The sequence below is a fragment of the Pieris napi genome, chromosome 11 (assembly GCF_905475465.1).
Source record: "Pieris napi chromosome 11, ilPieNapi1.2, whole genome shotgun sequence".
Taxonomy (NCBI): domain Eukaryota; kingdom Metazoa; phylum Arthropoda; class Insecta; order Lepidoptera; family Pieridae; genus Pieris; species Pieris napi.
In genome coordinates, this window is record NC_062244.1 from 12,498,202 (window position 1) to 12,513,985 (window position 15,784).

General features: G+C 32.2%; 2 protein-coding genes across 2 annotated transcripts; both read left to right on the forward strand.

Moving 5' to 3' along the window:
* The first annotated feature begins 29 nt into the window (after window positions 1-29).
* Window positions 30-10,451, forward strand: LOC125053987. Its single transcript, XM_047655630.1, has 15 exons — window positions 30-455; window positions 612-753; window positions 1,019-1,309; window positions 1,552-1,674; window positions 1,927-2,075; window positions 5,166-5,198; window positions 5,322-5,409; window positions 5,877-6,029; window positions 6,601-6,751; window positions 7,349-7,565; window positions 8,566-8,625; window positions 8,995-9,121; window positions 9,356-9,495; window positions 9,927-10,039; window positions 10,164-10,451. Exons 1-15 carry the CDS (start codon window positions 408-410, stop codon window positions 10,276-10,278), a joined length of 1,950 nt encoding a protein of 649 aa, XP_047511586.1. The 5' UTR covers window positions 30-407; the 3' UTR covers window positions 10,279-10,451.
* Window positions 10,452-12,265: 1,814 nt separating this feature from the next.
* On the forward strand, window positions 12,266-13,063 carry LOC125053763 (NADH dehydrogenase [ubiquinone] 1 alpha subcomplex subunit 6). Its single transcript, XM_047655308.1, has 3 exons — window positions 12,266-12,503; window positions 12,585-12,700; window positions 12,885-13,063. The coding sequence occupies exons 1-3, from the start codon at window positions 12,374-12,376 to the stop codon at window positions 13,011-13,013; spliced, it is 375 nt and encodes a 124-aa protein (XP_047511264.1). The 5' UTR covers window positions 12,266-12,373; the 3' UTR covers window positions 13,014-13,063.
* Window positions 13,064-15,784: the final 2,721 nt, after the last annotated feature.

Sequence of the window (15,784 nt, forward strand, 5' to 3'; positions counted from 1 at the left end):
TATTTTTGTAAGCTGCTATACCTAAATAGTGAAAGATATTTAGTTTATAGCAAGCTGTGTTTGCCTGATAAAGCCGTGCAATAAAACATTAGCATATTTTTAAATAAATAAATCGGAAAATATGTTTTGTATAAAAAGCAGGACAATGAGTAATTGTAATGATTATTTTAAACCAATTATTAGTTACTGTTTTAAATAAAGAAGTATGATATGGTTTAATCTGTGACAAAAGTAATTTTATAAAATGATTGGCTGAAATGTTTGTTTTTTTTAAAAAGACTACATTATTTTTGGCATCTTTTTGTGAGATGTGCTAGTATGAAGAGCTAGCTGCAAATTTTTTGTTTATTTTAGTATCCAAATTCTAGTTCTGTTTATTAAATTTTTAGTTAAATCTTAACACAACAATGGGAAAGTACAAAATGCCCACTGTACAGCAATTTTTGGAAAAAAAGGTTAATATTCACTGAACCCAGTTATTTTTATTCAATGTTGTTAATTTAATTACAATATAAATAAAATAGGTATAGTACTAGAATGTTGATAATAAGTTAATCTACAGAATAAAAATACCTGTATAATAATAACTTTTAAATATATAATTATTTTAGAAAATCTACGATAAAAAAGAACCTGTATGGGTTTACTTAGAGAGGGAAATGCGAGAAAATGTCGATAAAAAACCTTACAACGAAAAAGTTGGCGCGTGGCTACGGTTTTTAAAGGATTTAAAATATTATTTCTACTGTGAAGGTATTAAAAATAATTATATTAGGTATGATAAGATAATCCTAAGCGTCTTTAGACCTACACAGACAGGTGTTTCGTTTCTTGTAATAAGTTGGGTGACAACTTTCATCCTGAATAATTATTATTTATAATCGAACCAAGGAACGCTAGATTAAACAAAGGGTTAACAACTGACTGACGCGCACCCAGTGTACATCGTGATGCTAATTAATTTCTGATAAATTTTGGAAATTTAAGTAAAACATTTATTTTCATGATTGTCTTCTAGAAAAACGTAAGTATACACGGTTAGTCACAGAAGTTGGGCCACCCTGGTACTGTGAGTTATCGAGTTCACAAAGGGAAGTTCTTCACGACTTAAAGACCAATATACACCAGGATTTACTAGAGGATATACCAAGAAGAGTACGAAAGTCGCTATCAGACCTTGGTATTACCCTAAAAATTCCGAAACCAATACTAATGAAAGCTATGAATGCATCTGTACAAGATCCTGGCGTTTTTATATGGAATCTATATACCGAATACTATAAGAAATCACCAAGTGAGCTACGGCCTGGTGAGTAAACCTAAATACTTTTAGAGAATTTATTTTATTTTTTACAATTTGGTAAATATATTAAATAATAAGTTACCATAACCCAAACGAGATCTACAGTAATTAGAAAACTGACAATTTCTTTGGAAGATTCAAACTAATTGGTAATTATACACTTTTGCATAGTAGGTACACGTCAGTCCTCAGTAAATCAGTCCTTTTGATCATGTCTAGTTTTAAATCATCTAATTCTCATGTTTCAGAGTATGATATGAATGCAATGATATTAATGTCAAGTTTGGTGTTCATCGATCTAGAGGAATGTATAGATAGGCTGGAAAAATTAACAGCTTGTGAAAGAGTGCCGACCAAAGTGCCAGAACCAAGTTTGTAACTCAGTAGCTATTTTTTTAATTATTACTTTAATATATTGATTTCGTGGCTTAATGATCAACGATAGTCGCGCTTAACCCGAAGGCACTAAGTTCGACTCCGGTGAAACAAATATATTTGTCGGGACGCAAGAATTCCTTACATTATTACAAACTAACATAGCATTCCCCCAGTTTTAGTTTCTGTGCTAAGTGGAATAAATCGAGATCCATAGAGTAAAATAGTTTTAAATATAAACATTTCAGAGCAAAAGAAAAACACGCAACCGAATGTAAGATATGGAGAGTATTTGCAAAAATGCTACGTACCATGTTACAGTAGCCATACAAAGAAAATCACAGACAAAGATAAGCCCTTGCCTTTGGGATTTAAATTCAAACTACGAAGTGTTGAGGTAATGGAATTTTTTTACTGTGATCCAAAGTTTATTCTGTAATAAATAAATAACTCAAAAGTCGTAGCCTCAGTTCCCGAGGTAACAATGTAACAATATACTTAGGTTAACTATAAAAACGTTAAAATTATAAGGCACTGGTAAACAATGTATGCCCCAATACACGTTTATTACCAACCAGTTCTAAAATAGCACTGGGTCTTGACTCTGCAATCTCGAGTCGAGATATCGTGGGATTAAGAATTACAATCTCGCGAGATTTCGGTATTGTCGAGATCTCGGGTAGTTTTCGAAAACCAATTGTTTTAATCGAACCTCTAAACGATGAAAACTTAAGAGATTACTTCTATCTATCTATCCTAGATATTTAGAAGTGATTTTGGGAATAACTTCTTAAGAAGTTTTTTTAGACTATCGAGTGTGCTGTCTGCTGTAGATCCATTCTACACCTAATTGGATTCTTATGTATAGAATGTTAAATTACATTCCTATTGTTCTAATAACTTCGACTAACAATTTTAAATCTTGATCATATAATGTTCAGTTACTAATATAAATAACCTTAACATATAATAACTAAAATATATTATTAAAAGGAGTCCCTTTAGGCAAGGTTCCGAAGATACTGGCAGCGTTTCCCCTTTGAATAGCTAGACTAATTCTTTGTCCGAGGTAGCTGCCAGATCTTCGGAACCTAATTAACTAATATTAATTAACATCTACAATCATCTATATTAGACCACAAGCCCATGAACAAAAAATACCTGTGAAATGACCAAACCTGAATTACGCTTAGAAGGCTGTTACTATATCTGAAAATAGATCTGAGCACTATGCCGTCATTTCTGAGCGGTACATGTGAGTACGTGAGTGAATGGACTTTCTCAAGTACAATGGGGGAATTTCGACTAATTATTAATGTACGGCTTTGTTATAAGTGTATAGATGATTAAAAATAAATGTCGAAAAACCTAGTGCCGTACAAAAGTGATGGTGCCGGAAGTCGGTGCAAATTTTTAATTCGACGACAGTTGCAGAAGCAATATAGGTCATTTATTACTGTACGGCATTTGTGTGATTCCTTTTGGACACATATACAGATACTTTACCCGTAAACGCCGTACATATTCCCAGCGGAGCGGTCGAAAGCCAAGGGTCGCAACATATGTCTGATTAGCATATAGGTGATGATGAAATGAAACAACATAAAATTAAATGATCTTGAGAGTACTTCACAAATAGATAAAATTTTCCAGCATGCCGTACATTTTTTGTGGAACACATAGGTGTATGGGGTAAAATACTTTCCTCAGAAAAGAGTCATTTTCCGGTGACTTTTATCTGTACGGCAATAACACAGGTTATTAATACTTTAGACAATCTTCAATAAAAGATAAATGCCGTACACTTTCGATAGTCCGCTACCAGCGCCTACCAATACAGGGCGTCCCAAAGTTATGGGAAATGAAGGGAAAGTACCTTAAATATCGTAGATAGGGTATTTTACTAAAAGAAGACTTTATGTTATTTTTAAAAGTTATTAATTCTGCATTCAAAGATTTTTTTAAAATTACTTGCCTCGTCTGGGAATCGAACCGACTTAAATGTAAAAAAAAACACCCCTACTTTTATGATGCCAATCGAAAGAATGGCCAAAAACTAATAACTCTTCTTAAGTAACATAGTATTTTAAAAGAAAGTAACAGCGTGAATATATCTTTTTAATCAAATTAAAAACATTATCTATCGTATTCGGCCTAAAAAAATCCCCTACGAGTCTGTAACTTTAGAAAAGTTATTAGTTTTGGCCATTCTTTCGATTGGCATCATAAAAGTAGGGGTGTTTTTTTTTTTAATTTAAGCCGGTTCGATTTCCAGATGAGGCAAGTAGTTTTTAAAAAATCTTTGAATGCAGAATTACTAACTTTTAAAAATAACATAAAGTCTTCTTTTAGTAAAATACCCTATCTACGATATTTAAGGTACATTCCCTTCATTTCCCATAACTTTGGGACGCCTGTATTATATTTTTATTTTTGTTAAAAATATTTTTCTTTTACCTCTCTCTGCTGGTACGATAAAGCTGTAAATATACTTTACCGCCTTATGGTAGTATACTCAGATATGTACAGTTATTAATGACCTTAAGGGACACCTCAAACGTCGTCGAAGTTTTTATCAGCTGTAAAGAATAATCTGGAGTAAAATGTACGGCATCTGGTTTTTTTTGTTTATTTATATTTGTTACATATAAAATAACAATAATCTTTGGAAATATTACTCCCCATATTACTCTAGGAGCATTTGAAAAGTCTTCTAAATTTCGGAAATTTCATATATTTTTTATCATAATATTTTTATTTGTTACCATTTATAATGAACGGCTATAATGTACAACGGTAATATTTAGTAACATTATGTAAAAAAATAAGTTGCCGTACATTATTCTCTGATCTTACAGCAGTAAGAACTTGGTAAATCCTGAAATTTCGATAAATATTTAATTACACAAATATTAACTATAATATTTGGACGGCATAATTATAAAATATTATTGTCCGTGTTAAATAATGTTTTGAACATGTTGCCGTACATTTTACAATGACCTTAGGGTATACGGGTGTAGGGGTAGGGTTCCGACCCTTGGCTTTCGACCGCTCCGCTGGGAATATGTACGGCGTTTACGGGTAAAGTATCTGTATATGTGTCCAAAAGGAATCACACAAATGCCGTACAGTAATAAATGACCTATATTGCTTCTGCAACTGTCGTCGAATTAAAAATTTGCACCGACTTCCGGCACCATCACTTTTGTACGGCACTAGGTTTTTCGACATTTATTTTTAATCATCTATACACTTATAACAAAGCCGTACATTAATAATTAGTCGAAATTCCCCCATTGTACCTGAGAAAGTCCATTCACTCACGTACTCACATGTACCGCTCAGAAATGACGGCATAGTGCTAAGAGCTATTTTCAGATATAGTAACAGCCTTCTAAGCGTAATTCAGGTTGGGTCATTTCACAGGTATTTTTTGTTCATGGGCTTGTGGTCTATATGTATGAATATTTAATTGTATTTTCAGAGTTATGAAAAATTATGCAAGAATCAGTCCTTCGTAAGTACTTCTGAAAGTTTTATTAAATAATTTTGCAATTAAGTCCTTATAGATTGTAGATAGTGTAAAGGCATACAATTTATTATATGTTACGTGTTAAACTTTTGTTTTTAAATTGTACAGCTCGAAAAACGAAAAGAGCGAAATAAAAAACAGAAGCAAGAAGAAAGAGTGTGTAATTACAAATTTTGGGAGCCGCCGAGTACTTTGCGTAAGTTCTACCGTTCAAACTTCAAAGTTTCTGCAAAATTATATTTATGATTTTCTGATCAGTTTCAATTCAGTCAGATACCTAATGTTAAATCAAAATTATTACTAACCTTGCTAATGTCAAACATTATGAACGATACAGATTTTGCAATTCGTTTGAACCACCAAATCACTTAAAATTTAAATGAAAACAAAGGTTTTAATAACCAATTCTATAAATAAGCCTAATAGAAAATATGGCCCTATTTATCCTAAATTTATATCAAGACCTGGACAGCGATTTTGTAACTCACTTTTCGAACTCACACAGCGGTTTTAGCATCGGCGGTCGCTCTGAAATCTGTCGTGAAGCAGTCATTTTATGATTTGGCATTCTGATAACCAATAAACTACAATCTCCCACCTTTTCAGAGTGTTACAGAATCGCAGGGCTGGACAGCGAGTAGTTTCAAAATATTTTTTTAACAGGTAACAGAAATCCCAAAATGGCGGCTATGGCCAACAAATTAAAAGAGCTGAAGAATAAACCAAAGCCAAAGTATAAAGCGCCCTACAAGAACGTTCAATATAACATCTGTGGGGTGGCATTTAGTGGTGGGAAACCTAATTATTTAATAAATGGTATGTTATATTTCATATTCTCTTTCAAATTAGTGATCTAAAAAAGTATATACATATGTATTATAATTTGTCATATGTGTTTATTTATCTACCCCTCACCGCCTTTATCCTCGTGACATGAGAGGATTTGAGAGGACAAGCTTTAAATATTTTCTGTCCCAATATCCCTAATATATACACGTATACATTACATATTCATATCGTTAGAATATGTACCTTTCTATATATTTATGGAGTACAATCGCCAAATTCTAAACTCTTTTCCAAAAAACGGGCCCCTAAATAAAATTTACCTCCTAAAATCGATCTCAGTTCAAAATATAAATGAAATTTAATTGTCTGTATACTTATAATCGTGTAATAATACACATGAAGTGAATCTGTCAATTTTTATACTTTTTTTTTGTGAATTCTTTAAAACCGATGTACGGTCAAACAATAAGAAGTGGTCGGTAATAAATGCTCGCCCGCACCGTTCTGGCGACGTAATGCAAGAAGGTGGGATCCGTCGTTTAGATAGGCCAGCTCAAAGTCTGGGATGTTCTCACCCTAATATTTTATTGTATTTAAGGTGTGTCCTTATTACCAACTGGTTTCGTGCCAATAAATGCTGGTCTTGTGAGTGTGGGCGGTGAACAAGTCACAACTATTGTCGGATACTGGAAATTTCCTCGTACAGTTGTTGCAAAATGTGACGGGACTTGTGATTGTAAAGAGAAATGGTATTTTTTTTCCTACCGTTAATTTTTATCTTGAGATAATAGTGTATTTTATAATACTTGTATTAACTTAACGGTATGTTTTTATCTATATTGTGTATGTATAAAACGTAAATACGTGATACATGACAGTAACGATTGATTAGTCGGATGATTCAAATATAAACTACTTAAAATACCTAACCACTGAGTCACTCACTCACATGCACGCGTGAGTTATACGGTAAAAAACAGTAATAAAAAAAGAAAAAATGTTAAGTATGGTATTTAATAATTACTAATTAAGTTTGTTACAGAAGAGCTGGGAACCTTGACTCATGTTTTTTTATACATGTTTTTTTATTATATCTTACGCATTTTAATGAATTGTTTCTAATGAATAAACATATTTTTACTTTATTTATTTTATAATATGCTTATACTTCAATGTCTTCAACTTTTTCTACTCCAGGTGGAGTTATCTAATTAACATAAAAATCTTGTCATAATAATTTAATTGACAATTATTTTCAATTAACTTTTAAAGTAAAATAGTTTTTGTTTGTGTATGAAGGCAATCTACAGCTGCAACGTAATCAAATCGAAATTTATAATTCACAGGGAAGAGACTGTTATGGACTATTTACAGAATTCGAAATGTCGATGTGGTCATCTCTATGACTACAATAATAAGGGCAAAGTCACAGATAAATATTTCTATCCACCAACGAGGCACGGAAAACACTGGTTTGATTCTGCGAAAATATTTCAAATGGATTCATTGGAAGACTTCATTCGGGATACTGTGAAAGACGCTCTTATGTCTACGGAGCCTTCGGTATGATTTGTCGTGGCTTTTGGTCTAATATTTGTAAAAAGAAGCAGTGTTGGCCTAGAGGCTTCAGCGTGCGACTCTCATCCCGGAGGTCGTAGGTTCGATCCCCGGCTATGCACCAATGTAGTATCTATGTGCGCATTTAACATTTCGACGACGGCTTGTCTCAGGTACAGGAGGCTGATCAACCACTTGCCTATTAAGTAGATTGACAAATGCGCCACTGATTTATTTTATTTTTATTTGTAAAAATGATAAAAGTGAAAAGGTCGTAGTAGAAGTCGTATGATAGCGATTAGTCCATTATATGCGATCCATTCGCAACGTATTGTAAGTATTCAAAGATCATTTTCTCGACACATTGCATTCATTCGTACAGGATTTTCTCATAGGCACCCGTACCATCAGCGACTTAGGAAATTGAAATGATGTCACTATACGATCGGAGATCTTTAGCCGGTGTTACATTCTTAAATAATTTGTTAAATGGTCAAAAACAGAACAGTAACATTGTCGTCCCTTCATTCATAAGATTCAAAAGCAGCAGAATTTCCAAATTCCGTTTGCAAACCCCAACCAGATATAAAAAGCCTATCTGATACCTAATCCGCTATTAGAAAAAGATATCTAAAATTGGAACTGTAATATATTGATTTTTTTGTAACATTTATGTTTCCCATAATCATCATATATTTTAGAAGCTTGTAACATACTGTGGACAACACATTATAATATATGATGTGGTGAACTTTAATAAATACATAAGGCTGCTCAGTGCCCTCCCAAGTTTCTTTTTCTATCTTCGTAAGCAATGGTAATCTTCAACCAATATTCTTTTTTCTTCAACCAATTGAAGTTTTATCGAATGCTATTTTCTGCAATTTATATTCTCAACCAATATAAATAGTTTAGGACCATTACATTTAACTAATAAAACTAGTTTTAGGGACAATGAGTTGCTTAACACTGCTCTTCAACCTATTAAATTTTACTTTGATTACAGCGGGAGCCCTCAATGCCGACTCTACTACCGTCTGGTTTAAGGCTGCAAGATTTATTGGAGGTACTTTTATTTATTCTGATTCTTGATAACTTTCCGTTATTTAGTCACGCACGATCGAACTCTTAATTGATTATCACTTATTTATATTTCCCTTAACTATACGCTTTAAAATAAAACAACGGGAATGATCAAAACATGTATGCTACAGGTCATCATTTAGTTTTAGTGTTGCTCTAAAGTTTTTTTTCTCGAACTCTTCAGGCCAACAGAGAAACTCGCTGTTGGTCTGAAGAGCCTCAACAGCTCAGGTCAACTATATTAGCTGAATGCCAGGCCAGAATAGCTCTTAAACAGTTTGTCGTTATCAGGAATCAAATCAATGACCACATAAATAATAACTCGCGACAGCTAAATAAAAATTTTTTTCAGGCGTTTTTAGCAGAATTGTCTGACACTCCACTCTTAATTCCTCATCTGCCAAAGGCGTGCCTCTTGAATAACCTGTTAGAGTGGGTCCGCAAGAGGATTAAAGGAAAAATGACACCTGCCGATCATAGTACGTTCTATTGTCTTTGGTTTATGCGCATACTTCACATTTAAATTAACTGATATACGCAAATCATTACATTATTTGATAAACGCTGGGTTATCGCTGTGTTTATCGCTCGCAGTATGAGTGGTACCTACACTTGCTTGATGTAGGCGTATAAATAAAATTAAAACGTTTGCTTCAAAAGGGAGAGGGCGTTTTGTATTGGCAATTTATGACTCAACTAAAAACTTATTTCAGAGAGATTAATCCTTCAATCGCAAAGACGATGGCTGGATCTGAAACATATCGATTTCCGGGCTATAGCCTACAGAATACCATTCACATTGAAACAATTGGAACATATGAATTGGTCACATCGGTATCTCATACAAACACTGGTAATTATTAGATCATTTCATTATTTTATTGTAAAGGCGGGATTAAGAATCAACTACAAGAAGTTGAGGTTTAAAAACAAATTCTTTATATTCTAATTGCCAGTCAAATTAATTCTATTAATTTTATTCGTTAATAGATAAAATAAATAACCTACAAAATTTTAAATTTTCTTCCCTCTTCTTTGAGATCCGTTATAAAGATAAATTGTCAACAAAAGTTCTTCTATTATTAAAGTGGTCTTAAGTAAACCTAGTGTTATTGTTTGGAAATGTGTCGATTTTACTAGAGTAAAATTTTTGTCAAATTCTCGACAGGCTTTTACGAAAAATATTAGGCCAAGTTAAAAAAAAGGTTGACAATTCGAAACGAATGTTTTTTTTTAAATCTAGAAACATTGCCAGTATTAATTTTATACTATTGCTTTTTTCAGTTTAAAATACTGTTGGATAATTTCGTAACAAGGAATAGACTGCAACAACTTACGCAAACAAGGCTCTGGTGGACAACCACTAAATATGATGTCTATCCTAGTAAAGCTTTCTTGTGAGTTTTTGTATTTTTGAAAATCTAAAAAATTTTGTGTTAAACTTCTAGTTTCTGTCCGTATAGTCGTGTAATGTTCCTTCTGTATTTGTTATATAAGATTCTAAATATTATTTTATTTTAGGGACATATTTTTCACGTATATGCCTGGAAGGATGAAAGACACATTTTTAATTAACCCATACAGTTCAGAACTAACACCTAAGTATGGGGCTAAAACCTGTCCCTTGGGGAACTAACAAAGAAATGTTATCTATTTACTCGTGTTTTCTTATGTGAAAATGTAAATGAAAATACATTGTTTAGTCTGTCTACAACATATTTGTTCTTTTAGATGTATAACACATTATCAATGTTGTTAATGTATAAGATAAGTGTTAAAAAAGTAGTAAAATATTCATACCTATTTCGCTTTATTTTGTCTTATCATAGGGCATAGTACTATATCTTGTTAACGAGGAAAAATATTATGGAAAGCCGTAAAATTTTCTAGTAGCAATTTTGTATTTACAGATTTCTACTTTTTACCCAATTTGAAATTGGCGCAAGAACTTGATATCAATTATTATTATTTTTTTCGTACTCCTACAGCTAACTTATTATATTATATTAAATAAAAACAATTATACTAAACATATAGCCAAGATGTAGTGCATAATATAAACAATAAGGTTTAAATATTACAGAAGAAAAAATACTTCACATACATAAAAGTTATTCAATGCTACGTGAGGGGGGTACGTATGAATGTGGGATGTGCTCAAGACGTATCCCGACCGAATAAATAAGAGAATTTAGTGAATAATTTCTATTATTCATAAAACTCACTATCTACAGATATGCCATCATGGTGATATTTATCTTCAGCAGTTCTACTTGAAAATTCTCCTTCAGTAATTTAAACGATGTTTTTTACTTCTTGTCCTACATTTCTTTCAGCGACACGTCGTTTTAGTACACTCCATATGAATTCGATAGGATTAAGGTCGCAATGATAAGGAAGCCTTACTACTTTATGCCCATGTTTTTCAAGCATCAGGTTAGCTGCATATTTAAGTTCCTTGTGCTCTTGCATAATCTCTTATAGTTGAGATTTTACCATGGTCGGCAAATAAGTAAGACCTTTACTTTTAATCCAATTCTGCATTTGATCTTTCGTACTAGATATAGTTGGTGCTTTGTTGACACCTATCGTGTGGTAGGATGCATTGTCCATTACAATTAAAGACCGAGGAGGAAGACTTGGCAACAACTTTTCCTCAAGCCACTTGTTGAAATTATTCCTGTTCATGTCGTCATGATAGTCTCCCGATTTAGACTGCTCCATCTTCTATCCCGGCTGGCAGAATTAAATGGAATAGATTTATGTAGATATAAGGTCACATTTAGCAGGTATAATTATCTTACCGATAACAATCCACTTGTTCTGTATAAGTTAACTGTGGGGTATCTATATGGTTTATAGTACATCACTTTTATTAGAGACCGCTGGGCTCTTTCCAGCTCAAGAAATTTAGTTTTTATGGCACCGCCCCAGACTGGTATGCAGTAAGTTGGTTATCATAGAACGATTCTTATAAAACCATGCTGTTCATCAGGAAGTGAATTATTAATTATTATTGTATAGATGGCTTTATAAAAAAGGGCGCGTAAGTTATACTTCTTTGGCATTATTAAAAATAGTTTTTGATTGCATGAAAATAATTAATTACAATTAAATAATCAAAGACTGGAAAAGGAGTCATTATAGTCAATAAACTTCACTTTACATTTGAAAAATTACATAAATAAATATTTATTAATATGTATTATATTTATTATTATTTTCTAATATTAATAAGTATTGATTTAAATATTCAATTTAAATCGTAGAATCTCAAAGCATGTGGATAAATATTATAAATATAAATACACAGTGAACAGAGGCGGCTTGCGTGCCAACATTCGCCATTAACTTCATTCTGTTAATTTTGTGTCACGGTGCGCGCGCATTGTAAAATTTCACTCTCATCAATTTTTCATAACGCTCCTAAAGAAGGATAACTTCAATAATATTTTCAAAGACTTCACTTTCAATATTGGGCGACAGTTTTCAATATATACTCAACCGCGATTTACTTCTTTTATTATTCGTATGTACGCTGTAATGAAGACTACATTAGCTCCATAGTTGTCATCTATGAACTTATTATAGTCTACTTCGAAAGTGGCTTTGATTATTGTCTGTTGACAATTGACATGTGAAAGAACCAAAAACGACAAGGTGCAAGTCGCAATGTAAGATATGAGTTTTGTATTATATTTCTTCCAATACATTTGACTACAATTTACGAAATGGCTGCTAGGAAAGCCATACAAGTTGGCACAAAAACAGTTAGGCCTGTCCTTTCCCTAGACTCAGCAGAAGCTAGATCAAGAGTATTGAGTCTTTACAAAGCTTGGTATCGTCAAATACCGTACATAGGTTTGTACCCTGATTATGTCATCAAGATTCATTCAACAAAACATTGTGGTAGTTTAATAATATTACTTATCCTTTTTACAGTGAAAGACTACGACATACCGAAATCTGAGCAGCAGTGCCGTGCAAAGCTAAAGGAATACTTTCATAAGAACAAAGATGTGAATGATGTCAGAGTTATTGATTTGCTTGTAATTAAGGTGAGTATTAGAATAGCCGTTTATTAAACATCTCAATATTGGTTTACATATTTAAGCGTTAAGAACTATACTATCCATTTGTAGTTAAACATTGCTCCTGTACACTACAAATTAAACTGTATTAACAAATGCATCTTTGTTATTATTACATTATTAAACCATATAAGCTATGTTTGAATTTCAGGGTCAAATGGAATTAAAGGAAGTTATACATATTTGGAAACAAAAGGGTCATATAATGACCTACTTCAAACCAACCGAGGAGCCAAAACCAAAGGACTTCCTTTCCAAGTTCTTTTCAGGACTAGAATAAGTCAATGTATAAAAATATTATTTTATAGTTAATATAGATTATTAATTCAGGAATGTCTTTTTCATGATATACTACATTTAATTTGCAAAAATTTACTTATTTCTAAGATAATAATTATTTTATGAGAGCAAGAAAATATCTAACATTTTAATTCCTATGCATACTTATTATTCATTAAAAACTTGAATTTAAAAAAAAATTACAAAGCTGTCATTTTATTGTCATCCGCTTAAAAATTTGGCTCATTGGTAATGAGTAATGGCGGCTAAGGTAACAGGCTGTAAGGCAGTGAAGCCACTTTTATCTGCTAATTATTGTGAGGCTCATACAAGGGTTGTTGGCTTGTACAAGGCTTATTATCGGTATCTCCCCTATTTAAGTGAGTATTTAATCCAATGTTCTAGGGTTTTTAGTCTTTAAATAAATATACTTGATTTCCATAAGTTTAGAAAAACTTGGTTGTAACAGAGGTGACCATAAGAAAGTTTCTAGAATTGTTACTTTCATAATTATGCAAATTTTAGTTTTAAACTGAATTACTAATAGTTTTCTAATTATACTTTGTAGTAAGACAGTTTGATATTCCTAAATCTCAAGAAGATTGTCGCTGGAAATTGAGAGAGAAATTTTATAGACATGCTTGCGTCACTGATCTCCGGGTTATTGATATGTTAGTCATTAAGGTAAGTTAGATTAAAGCAGCTTAAAAAAATGCAAGATATGATTATATTGAAAAACTAACAGGCTTTATAATTGTATTGTAAATTTTTTAAAAAACAAACATTGGCATTATATAAGCCCAGAGCACCATACCTACCTAATAACTTCTATTATACACATAAGAACTTCAATCGGGACCAGTTATAGCACAGCATCACTTAAAAATACTAGAAATTAAAGTACGAAAAAGTGAGAAACTAAATTCAGTCATAAGTTTCTTATTATGTATAGCTGGATCGACTATAATTTATTGAAACTGAAATTAATCTTGAACTATATTGTACCGTTTCAAAACGGCTACAAAGTCATGGTGTAATTATTTAAATTATTAACCAATTTTATTTTAAATTCTATATAAAAAAGTCATGGAGTAAACTGCGATTGAGGTAAGTCAATACATTTATGAGAATATTTTGTATGTGCGGAAAAATTATCTTTAAAAATAAAGCAGCTTCCATAATAATTATAGTACCTACTCTTAATAAAGACAAAATTAGCGCACCAACCACAAGGCTGCATAAAACGAGTAATTCTTTCCAAGGTTTGTATTTTGTATACGTTTATATGTTATAATTATTGTACTTATACGTTTTTTTTAACAAAATCCCTAGTGAGATACAAGTGTTGTCAATAAATAAATTTAAATCGTACATTAAAGTAAAACTGCTTGCTAAGGCCTATTATAATATAAATGAATATATTTTAAACGATCCTAGTGCTTGGATAATATGAATAACGTGGCGTAAAACAAAAAACTTGGCAATTAAAAAGAGTGGCGGAGAATTTATTGCCAGTTCCTCTCTTCCGTTCTACGCCCTTGATTTGAGAACTGGCAGTAAATGTAAAATTAGAAACATTTAATGTATTTTTTTTTGACGTTCATAAGTGTATAGGTCGGTTATCGAAAGCGTGCGCGTTCACAGTACTCACACTAATGCAATTTCACTATACAGTGTGTTTAAAAATATGACTTTTTTGCCAAGCTATATATTTTAGTCTACTCAGGGTGGGTTGTAAAATAAATAAAAATGTGTCAAATTCCTATAAATATGATTTGCATTCTAGGGTGGATCCAAAAGTTCTAAGCCCGACCAAGAACGTAAAGGAGTAGTTTGTGTAAATAATTTTTCATTTTTCGACATAAGCTCCATCTAGCTCAACACGCTTCACTTTTACTTCACTAACAATTCTTTCAATACTCCTCTTAGATACCCCAGTCGCATCTGATGTCAAATGAAAGATAAAATTTTTTCATTAAACTGCTTAAAATAATTAAAAACATTGTGCACCATTTCACGAGATTCTCCTGGTAATGTTTGAAAAAAGATCATCATGTACAGTACAAAAAACCCAAGATGCACACTCAACGTCTAAAAAACGTCCTCAAAAAATGAGCGCAACATTCTAAATTGTGCGCTCATTTCAAATAGTCTCGCGTCTAATAAGTGGAGTCGATGTTATTTATTTGTGTTTTTTTTATAAATAAATTTATGTACTTTTGAACTTTTTTGTGTGTAGTTTTTGACAAATATATTTACGCTATATAAAGTGTAGGTCAGGAGGTACCCAACATAAAAAATTTTTTAATTTAAAGAAAAAAGTTTTTAACCGGATTAAAGTTATGTATTATTATAAATTTACAACTATTTAACATCCAACACCTTTTGTCTTCAGTCACCGTGACCACGCACGCTGTAAAGCACCCGAAAAGTCGGATAAATTTAAAATTAAGTTAAATAGTTGTAAATAAAAAAGTCATGTTCGACTCCACTCAATACCTTGTCCTACCGACCACGGTCGGTCGTAAAATTTTATTGCTTTAAGTACGTATACACTGCGTTGTAATAACAACTTTAAGCAATTCGCGTAAGGTTGATTTCGCAATAATATATGCTTGTGACATATACTGTTATAGAAAGGGACAGAAATAGTGTTTCGGGACACTTTCGAGCGTTACTTTTATTCGAGACTGTACATCTTGGGTTTTTTGTATATCAATGCATAAACAGTAGCAAAAGCAAAACAATAACTGTCACTTTTATACTCATAAG